Source organism: Populus nigra, chromosome 4, assembly GCF_951802175.1.
Source record: "Populus nigra chromosome 4, ddPopNigr1.1, whole genome shotgun sequence".
Taxonomy (NCBI): domain Eukaryota; kingdom Viridiplantae; phylum Streptophyta; class Magnoliopsida; order Malpighiales; family Salicaceae; genus Populus; species Populus nigra.
Window position 1 is genome coordinate 8,258,479 of NC_084855.1, and position 10,446 is coordinate 8,268,924.

The 10,446-nt window shown below is 32.9% G+C and overlaps 1 protein-coding gene across 1 annotated transcript; it reads right to left on the minus strand.

The window, feature by feature from the left end:
• Positions 1–2,520: 2,520 nt before the first annotated feature.
• LOC133690475 (kinesin-like protein KIN-14R) lies at positions 2,521–8,985 on the minus strand. Its single transcript, XM_062110694.1, has 19 exons — positions 8,700–8,985; positions 8,269–8,573; positions 7,986–8,157; positions 7,816–7,886; positions 7,535–7,718; positions 7,347–7,456; positions 7,154–7,253; positions 7,000–7,086; positions 6,701–6,877; positions 5,897–6,173; positions 5,556–5,717; positions 5,164–5,379; positions 5,043–5,080; positions 4,474–4,637; positions 4,130–4,381; positions 3,982–4,047; positions 3,431–3,505; positions 3,285–3,350; positions 2,521–3,194 (listed from the first exon to the last, which is right to left on the minus strand). The coding sequence occupies exons 1-19, from the start codon at positions 8,770–8,772 to the stop codon at positions 2,724–2,726; spliced, it is 3,066 nt and encodes a 1,021-aa protein (XP_061966678.1). The 5' UTR covers positions 8,773–8,985; the 3' UTR covers positions 2,521–2,723.
• Between the last annotated feature and the right edge of the window lie 1,461 nt (positions 8,986–10,446).

The following is a 10,446-nucleotide window of genomic DNA, read 5'->3' on the forward strand; positions in this document are numbered from 1 at the left end:
CTTGCGGGAAATTCTAAAAGTGATGAAATGTTGATGTACATGTCAACGTTAAAGTGGGCTGATATGGACTGGATCAAGTTTGCTGTATTCTCGATATTATAGAAGTTTCGGAAGTTTGAGTTCATATATAAGTTTTAGTATGAAAGTGTGTTTTTGAGGTATTGTGGATAATGTAAAAGCTTTTGTTAAATGTATATTGTAGTTTGGATGAAATTGGATACTTGGCGGAAAATAAATTTCATATGGGAGTGTAACCTAGTACAATGTGCTTATGTTATTGATGAAGCATGACTATATTATTTATATGGTAGTAACTTGCATACCTTTATGCTTGAGTTAGAATGGCCATTGAATGAAGGAATGCTTGATTTTGGCCACATAAAAATGTTAATAGGTTATCGTTGGGGAATTACAGGAGGAACAACTGAAGTGAAACCCGACTTGTCAAGAGCATATATGACAAGAGCTCTAGATGAGGGTTACCTCATTGCCTCTTGAATTATTTAATTATTTTTGTAATGATAGAATGCAAAGAAAAACTTATATGTATTGTGTACAAACTATTTATCATGAGAAATTATATTTTTAGAGTGAGAAATTAATATCATAAAAGATCACGCCTTCGAGGCGGGGAAAACATTATTATCAGAAATTATGTTTTTAGGATAAAAAGATAATATTATGAGAAATTATGCTTTTAAGACAAGAAAAAATGATATTAGAAAAATGATTTTTTTATCAAAAAATGACATTAAAAAAGAATATGCATATGAGACAAGTAAATATCATAAAACAAAGTATGCTTTATCGGTGAGGACTTACCTAACCCTTCTTCTCGGATCATAAATCTTTTTCCTATTAAATAGAAATAAAATAAGAATTTTTAAACCACATGCCAAACTTACTTTTACAAGAAACTTTTTTTTATGTCATTTGGTCCAAAATAAAAATAAAATAGTCAAAATAAAAATTATAAAAACAGAATAGTGTTTTAATTTTAATATTATGTGAGGAATAGTAATAAAAAAATCCTTGCAATATTTAAGATTTTTAGTCTCTTTTTTAAGATAAAAAGGAAATATTAAATAATAATTCATATAAAATTAAAAAAATTAATCTCATTTTTAAAATAAAAAATTATTATTTTATTAGTGATAAAGATAATAAAAATAATAAAATTGATTATATAATTAAGGTGGAGGAGGAGAACAGGGAGTAGATAATGGTTGTAATAATAATATAGTAATAAAATCAATATATTTTTTTTAAAAAAAATTAATGCCACCATCATGGAGGAAGTGACAGTGAAAGAATGTGGTGGAGGTAGATGAAAAATGATGGAGCTTATGAAAGAGTGGTTGATGGTGCTGCAGCAACAATAATAATAATATTTTAACAAAAAATATATTATAATATCTTTAGTCCATTATAATTATGAGGGTAATAGTTACGGTGATAATAATAATAAAAATAATTGGTATATAATGAAATAATACATCATTCTTTTAAAAAAATCATTCTTATTTCATGTTTTTATTCTAAACTATTCCGTGAAAATAAAACAAAGTTCGATTGTCATTTTCATTTCATTACTTTCAACCAAACGAATACAAAATAAGAATATAGTTTACCTTCACATTTCTACTATTCCATCTCTTATTACCAAACTATATATATTAATAACCGCAAACCAAGTAAAAAGGAATAATATATATATCATCAAAATCAAACATATAATCTCATCGTCAGTGTCTCATCTTATATTTTTCGTGTCCCTATAGTATCAATACACTGTGTCTATTAGGCTCAATTCACAGAGTTCATAAATTTATTTTGAATTTCGATTTGTAATTTTATTTGGGTTTCTCGGGAAACTTTCAATCTATGATCTTCCGTTGTTCATTTTCGAAATCTAGCAAAGAATTAAAATAATCTCAAAATTGTTGTAGAGCGATTCACATATAACCATATTAAGAATGCAAAAGGCACTACACGAGGCTTGCAGCTCGGTGGTCTCGGCAGGCTTTGCCCTGCCTGTGCATCCTGGGTTCGAGTACTCGCGTGTACCCGCGGGTACACTTGAGGGTTTAGCTGCCGTGGTCAATTCGTGTGACTTGTTCCGTTCCTGTCCCGGGTTCGACCTTCTATGTGTACGCTTGTTATCCCCGCAGTGCCTTACATGCTCCTGGGCTTGCAGGATGTCCAGCTGGCCGTGGAGAATAGTCGTGGTGCGCGTAAGCTGGCCCGAACTCCCCACGTAAATAAATAATAATAAAAAAGAATGCAAAAAACACTGTTTTATTTAATAATATTATTATTATTTTAATGAAGATATGCTCGTAGGATTAGTAAAGAGCTAATCCGAACATCCATATTAATAGAATAAAAAAAAATTGGATTGTATTTCATTTTTTTATTTATTATTTTGTAAATACCCGTGTTCTTTGAACTGTTACAAATGAAGAGATGGATTTGAAAGATCTAATTTAATACGTTAAAAACACCACCGAAAAAGAATAGTAAAAAAAAATCCACACGCTTCTTTTCACATATATTTTGACATATGCTTTCATTAAATCACTTTCATTTCTCTAAATGAGAAATTGCAAGTACATTCGAACGACCTTCACCTAATCTATGTTCTGCTAACATATAAGAAAGAGCTTGAAAAGAATCATCACTGGCAGTTTTACAAATCACATTAGCTGGAAAGGCTAATGTTATCACCTCAACCAAACTTTGAATTTGTTATCCCTTGCTCCTGCACCTTGATCTCTGTTGATTCTGTTTGCAGTATTGGAGGTTGTCTTCTGAGCTCCACGAATTGATTTTGAACTTGAAATCTTTGCTGATGCTCTAGAAGAGTCAAGATGCTTTGCCTTGCTTGATTCAGTTGGCAATCTCTTCTTCTCGAGCGAAGAAGCTGATATCAAGAAATTATTCTCCGTCCCTCTGCTCTTAATGTCTCCTTTCCTCCTCAATTCACGGAGGGATGTATTTCCCTGGAGTAAGCTAGGCTCTTGGTTTATTGTTCGGTTCGTGCAGTTTAAGCTTTTTTGACCAAGTGGATCAACGTCATATATGTTTTCCATTCTTGACAAAACTGGAGTGGCTTCTGATTTTTCAGCAGAGGGTGGCCTTGGCAAACAATCTCCTTGTTCATGTTGTCTTAGCTCTTCTCCAAGAACGTTGATCTACGTAAATCATAGCAAAAATATAATTGTTACATCGTAAGGCCAGAACTTCTTACAAAATTAAGAAAAAAAGAAGAAGAAAGAAAAAACCTTGTGTTGAAGTGACTGAGATTCGGAATTTTCTTTCTCCCATAGTTTGTTTTCAGCTTCTTTCAACTACAACACAACAAAAATGGTGTTAACCGTGTGCTAGATTGGTGGATTTTTATAACAGCAGACAACAGTGTAAGCAGCACCTTTTGTTGGAGACTCTTTGTATGAAGCTCGAACTCCTGTGTTCTCTCTTTCATTCTGTTTTCAAGCTCCTTGACCTGTATAGCACAGAAAAATAACTATTCCAACTTCCAGCACCTAAAACTCCCTATCAGTCTGACAACAAAATGAAGAGTGTTTCCTTTTTTATTCACAACATAAAAAATCAACGTATAATTGACTAAAGGAATCACAAACATAATGAGTGGCATTGTTCAAGTAAATATTTAGTACACAAAAGTGCTGCCGATCAATCCCTGTCATCACGTTGAAATCCAGTAAATGTAGATTAATATGAACCATTATGATTAGAGGAACAACATTATTTGAAGATCCACTAAATCTAAGACCTCCATTTTTCAGGTATTAGTGCTCAGTGTCTGCCAGTGGGGGATTGGTGGGAAATTGGTGTCTCTAACCCAAGATAGCGGGGACTGCATTCAACCACTTCGATGTACCTCTCTTGTCCTAAAATATTTACTCATGCAGTTACACGACTTCAAAATTTTATATTGTAAGTTAAGATTGTAAAAACCTTGCAATGAAGATTCATAGACGCTGCTTCTTCCTGCTCTTTCAGCTTCTTCTCAAGCTCGTTGACCTATGAAAGGCATCGGAGTCAATTGCCAGATTTATTACTCAAAGAAACAATATGAAGTAAAACCGTTTATCTAACAAGAAACCTTCTGCTGGAAATCTGAGCAAATTTCTTCCTTTTCCTTCTTTCCTTCTGAAAGTTGTAACAGCTGCTTCTCTAGCTGTCTGCATAACTCTGTCTTTGATGCAAGTTGACTCTCTAGTTCATTGACCTTTTCCTGTTGGTTTTTGAAAAGCTGATCCTTGACTTTGGCCTTACCTTCTACATTTTGAAAACCCTCTTCTAGCTTGCGCATGGCATCATCTTTAGATCTCAATTCTTGCTTTGCTTTGTCAAGCTTCAAAGCATTCACAAAAAGAATAAAACCTAGTTGATCATCCTTTCCTTTCATCAATATAATAAAATGTCTGTTACTATCCATAAACTTACCATTGTTTTGAACTTTTGAAGCTCACCCATATCAATCTGCTTCTTTGCAGGACCCAACTCAACCCCTCGAACCCGGGTTGCGAAGTTTAGAGAACTCAGAGTCTCTCCTATGTCATGCTCAGAAGGGCTGATTTGCACTAACATAAGGGTTTTCGAATCACCTCCTGGAAAAAACGAAGGTTTAGGATGATTATTAATCTTATTATAATATAAAAGTCTTAAGCATTTGAATAATTTTAAGTGGAGTTCTGACAAGAAACCACCGTATAGTGTATACACCATATATTTTACAGTATTTCAATGCTCTTTTACTTGTCAACGATGGAAACATACAAACTTAATGCATCTATTGTATTCTATGTTCTAAGCATTATATACCCCCCTTGTATCATTGTCTGTGATGCATCATTTGCTATAATCGCTCCTTTTGCTTGGAATAACTCATTTTAAAAACAAAAATTATTACTTTGATATGTTGTCATGAGTAAAAGAATATTTGCGATGCTAATAGCTGATATATTAGAGGTTCTGGTACTGGATACGAACTTGTATTTCTTGTAGCTACTTACCCAACGAATCCTGGAGTAAATGTGTGAGCTTCGAGTTTCTGTCAAAAACCAGAAGAGGAAGTCAGAATAATTTAATTTGCAAGCCATATTTGAATATTACACATCAAGATTGAAAGGGAACCTGTATGGAATATGACTACTCTTATTTGCCAAACAAGAAATAACATCCCCAAGAGCTGAAAGTGATCTGTTTATATTTTGAGCTTCCTTGAGTCGTTCCCCTTGAACCTCTGTTTTTGCCAGCCTCTCACTGCCTGCCAAGTCCACAAGCCATAGCTTGCTCATAGTGCACTCATCATTTACCAAGTTCTTTGCTCTGACCATTGTGCATAGCATGCTAAACACATAAGAACATGGTAATGTCAATATATACGTAAATTTAACATTTTATTCTGTTAACATAAAGCTTCATAGTAAAGAAATGAATTGCAGTAAAAATAAATATAGAGAGAGTTCCATCAATGAACACTTAAAACTTAAGCATGGCGAAACCAAGTTCAGATAGGCACTGACCAATGAGATCGGCTACTACGTTCATTCACATTGTTTGACCCCACGGCCCTTGCATTGCTTCCAGCCTGCAAAACATCCCAGGCCTGCTTAATATTCTCGACCTTCGCTTCAACTATCCCCGGAACATGCTGGACCCCATCAGATACTTGTTTTATATCCAACCTAAAACACAAATATATTCTCAGACGAGATCTTGTTAATTTGACAATTGCATGGAGAAAACAGCCATAAAATATTAGTATGATCAAATTACAAGGCCAAATTCCTTCTCAACCGTTTTTTTTATAAAAAAGTTGAAAGTTTCGAGTAATCAAACGAAATTTGTAGGACAATGATAATACCTCTTTGTTGTTGTTGTTGAGGTGGCTAGCAAGTCTCTGATTTGCTCATTGTAAACTTCAAGTACGCTAACAGAAATGTCATATGTGACAGTTTCTTTCCTTTCCTCAGCAATTTTAAATAATTGATGTAAAGTTCGGTAGTTGACTCCTCGGTTTTGCTTGGTACCTTCCATAGTGAAAGTCTTTCCGGTTCCAGTTTGCCCGTACGCAAATATGCAAACATTGTAACCATCTAACACGGAGGTCACCAGAGCAGAAGCATCCGCGAAGACATCAACTATTTTAGTTTAAAAAACAATAGTCAACATGTGAACCTTTTCGTTTCACCCTAAGAAAAATAAATTGAATAAATAACCAATTTGTTCACTATTTTGTCGTCCAAAACTAACCAAACTACAAGTTACATAGTTTTGAAGGACATTTCTCCGAAGGTGCTCTGTTCAAATTCAATAAAAGGCTGGTCATCACTCTTCTCTCCATCAGAAAAATAGGGTTCTCATGCTTACTATAGAACTTATTGAAGAGATAAACTATTGAAGTGATCATCAGAAAGACTAGTATAACTAGTTTGCACCTGGAAAATATAAATGCCTTCAAAAATAGATTATGTATAATAAAAGAAGCATTCACTGTGTGTATTGTTGAAGTTCAAAAGGGAGTTTTTCAGAGAAACAAGAAATCTTTTACTATAAACATCAACCAAACCAGTAGCAGTGGATTACATGTCACAAAACCCAAGTACTGTTCAGTAAGTTGACAGTTGAAAAAAAGAAAGAAAAGAAAAGGCATTTCAGAGGTGCATGCCTTGATCGTCCTTGGGAGAGTAGACTCGATCAAATTTGAAAATTTTCTTAGTGGAGCCATTTGTAATTACTGTAAGATCACCATCCTTAGCAGCACTAAAATCTACCACTGTTTGACAGCCAATTGACATCTCCTCCTTAGTCAACGGGCGGCACCTACAGAACACTCTTATGTTCCCTGAGATATTAAATAATAATAAAAAAAGAAGCAGAAGCAGAAGCAGAAGAAAAGAAAACAACTTAGAATGGTTCAATCAAGAAAGAGAAAAAATGAACCCGAGTTTAGAACATTAAGTATACCCTTTGCCTCCAGCGCTTGGTTATAAAGCTTCTTACTCTTTGCCTGCTCTTCATTTAACTTCAGTTTGAGGTCTTCATGTTGCGCAACTGCAATTCAGAAAAATCTTACAATTTTTTGTCTATCAATTTAATTTTACAGTTGATGCAAGATTACCTATGTCTCGAACTGCAATTATCATCTTGTTTAATTCAGGAATTGTATTGGCACACGCATGAGCTTCATGGAAGAGTTGAGAGTGCTCTATCTTCATCATCTACAAATGGATCAACAGATGGTATTATCACAGATATACAAATTGATTCCCAAACATTTCCACATAACATTTGTCATTCAAAAAGTAATTTACCTTTATTTTCTTTTCAAAATCATCAATGGCTGCAGCCCACAGTTTCTTATCACACTCATATCGTCTAGAAACATCTCTCAATTCTGCTTTTTGCTTTTGCATGGCTTGATCTAAACAAACATCAAAACCTGGTCAATGTCGCTTCAGTTTCTAGTAACAAGCCTCAAATCCAATTGGGTCTATCTTACCTAATTGCATATTTCTGAAGAACCTGTTGTCAAGTTCCATCCTAATCTTCTCGAGTTCCTCGTTCGCCGCAGTCAGTGACATCCAGGCCTCGTGGCATTCATCTGTCTTGAGTTGGCATTGAGCCTTCAATTCCTCTATCTTCTTTTCATACCTCGCTAAAGAGTTCGTCCTCATAACTCTATTCTGCAGTCCACATCAATTTAAGGCTAAGTTTAAGCAAAAACTCAAGTCTTCACTTCAAATTTCAAAAAACTACCCGTCAATACAAATTGCATCTCACCTGATCAGATGAAACTTTTACTTCAGCGGCGCAATTGTTACACAGTAAAAGCTCCTGTTTAACCGAAGATTCTGCATTCAATTTATAAGATAGGAAACACCTGAGTCTCGTAAACGAACCTAAAAGGACGGACCGATATGGCAAATATAAAACGGAAACGATAGCTTTACTTGGCAATTCTGTCGCCTGCTTTATATAGATCCCGCTAACAATTGGGCTCCCTACAACCCCATCAAACCTCATAAAAATCACCCCATCTTCCCCGACTGAAACCCTAACATCCACCACTTGCAACGGTTTGTTGGCACCAACAATAGAGTACACATCAAGCTCTGATATAACCTGCCATTTTTTTTTTAAAAAAAAAACTTTCTCGTTTTAAAACAAATAAATTCATTAAAAAAATAGAGAAAAGAGAGAGAGAGAGAGAGAGAGAGGACTGAGTGCACTTGCCTTCTCTTCTTGAATAAAGACATCAAAAACTCTCATTCCTTTAGGACCATTAGTGTAAACTATCTCTGCAAAATGAAGATCAACCAAATACTCTCCAGCCGGCATGTCATTGAACTTGTAACTCAAGTTGGTACCAAACCTTGCTGATTGATAAACAGAAGGTATATCACCACCATTGATTATGCTCTCATCTGTTCTTATAACATCTCCACCTTCAAAACAACAATCTTTCTCAATATCAAGATTGATATCCCCCTCTTTCTTTATAGCCCCGCCTCCCGCGTTTACAAATATAACTGGCCTCTCTGTTTCAAGAAACACAAAAACTCATGCTTATACATTTAATCTTGAAGTTTATTGTTAATAATACTTGTAGCAGTTGAGAAGGCAAAAGGAATGTTTAGTATTCATTGAAAAAAGTAAAATAAAACCTTTGAAATTATTGGTGTTTGTTAACCCTGACTGGATCGATCTCGAACCCGAAACGCACAGCATGGAATCCATGAAATCTTGGCCGTCAATTGGGAAAGTGCCTATCTTCTTGTTTGCGGGATTTTGGTCACGAGTGGTGTCTTTTAGGGTTAGAATTTCTGGGATCTGAGAGAGAATTCTGTATAGTCTGTTTGTTTGGAAGAAGAGAAAAAGGAAAGAGAGCTTGGAGCGTGTTTAATTTGTTATGTTATGCGCTTTCTTTTTCCGCTCGTGCTGATGAGGAAGGGAGATCTTAGGTTTTCAAAATTCAAATTTATATGACCGTTAATTATTACTCTTTTAATTAGTGGGCCGTGGATGAGAGGGTTATACTTCCTTTCCTTTTCTGTTTTTGTTTTTTTAAATAAGGTAAAATTATAATAATCCCCTATGAAAATTTGAAGGCGGCCAGGAAAATAGTGTTATCCTATAGTTATTTATTGGGTTCATTTAAAAAAAAATACACAAAAAAAATTAAATCTATGGGTCACTAAAAATAATAAGAATATTTTTATTTAACATTTTTCTTTTCTAATTTTATCTATTTTTTTAAAAAAAATATCAATAAAATAATTAATAGGATGGTACTAGTTACTCTTTAAGTACCATAACATTTTTATTTTATCTATTAATAAAATAATTAATAGGATGTTATCCTATAGTTATTTATTGGGTTCATTTAAAAAAAACACAAAAAAAATAAATTAAATCTATGAGTCACTAAAAATAATAAGAATATTTTCATTTAACATTTTTCTTTTCTAATTTTATCTATTTTTTTAAAAAAAAAACATCAATAAAATAATTAATAGGATGTTACTAGTTACTCTTTAAGTACCATAAAAATTCTTACCTGCTTGAAACAATATGAAATTATATGAATTTTTTTTAATATTTAAATTTAAAATACATTAATAATTCAAGAAAGAAAGTTAAAAAAAAACCTAAAATATTGAACAAAACTAAACAATGAATTTTATATTGCTCATCCACTAAATTAAATAATTATCATATCCATTCATATTTTGATGATTGTTTTTTGTTAATTTAAATAGTAATTAAGAATTCTTGGACATAAAGTATAGTTTTTTTAATATTTTTTTAAATGTAGACTGTAGAGAGGAGTTTATCATAATCTTAATTTTTTAATAGTTTTTATAATTTCATAACAAATCAAAGAGGCAGATGTGATGAACTCAATAAAACAAAATCCAATTTTTTCAAATTACATGTTTATTTAGTGTTTTTTTTTTAAAAAGGGGTGGGGGGTGATAATTTGGAAGTATATTATTCTACAAACGCTAAGTAGAGTTAGAGAACTAGGAATTGAAAATTAAGATGATATCCTGTTGTTGTAGACTTACATAAAACTTTATTAGTATCAAAGTCTAGGATCAGATCACCATAAAATCATGATGTTTGGCTTGCCATATTTGAGGACATATTATTTTATAAACAATTGTCATTTTTTTGTTGGCTTTCTCTGCTTGTTTGAGAGTATAATTACGGTTATTTTTTAAAATATTTTTTACTCAGAAATATCATAATAATATATATTTTATTTTTTTAAAATTATTTTGATATCAGCACTTAAAAATGATTTGAAAACATAAAAAAACTATTAATTTGAAACAAAAAAATAAAAAAATTTTAAATTTTTTTAAAAGTGCATTTAAAATTATGTAAAAACAAAACGTTTTTTAAATG

Excerpts from the sequence above, each read along its gene's own strand:
- LOC133690475 (XM_062110694.1), bottom strand. The coding sequence starts at position 8,772 with ATGGATTCCATGCTGTGCGTTTCGGGTTCGAGATCGATCCAGTCAGGG. Across the intron at positions 8,158-8,268 it reads TCTTTATTCAAGAAGAGAAG|GTTATATCAGAGCTTGATGT; the intron begins GCAAGTGCACTC and ends AAAAAATGGCAG. Across the intron at positions 7,457-7,534 it reads CTTCAGAAATATGCAATTAG|ATCAAGCCATGCAAAAGCAA; the intron begins GTAAGATAGACC and ends ATGTTTGTTTAG.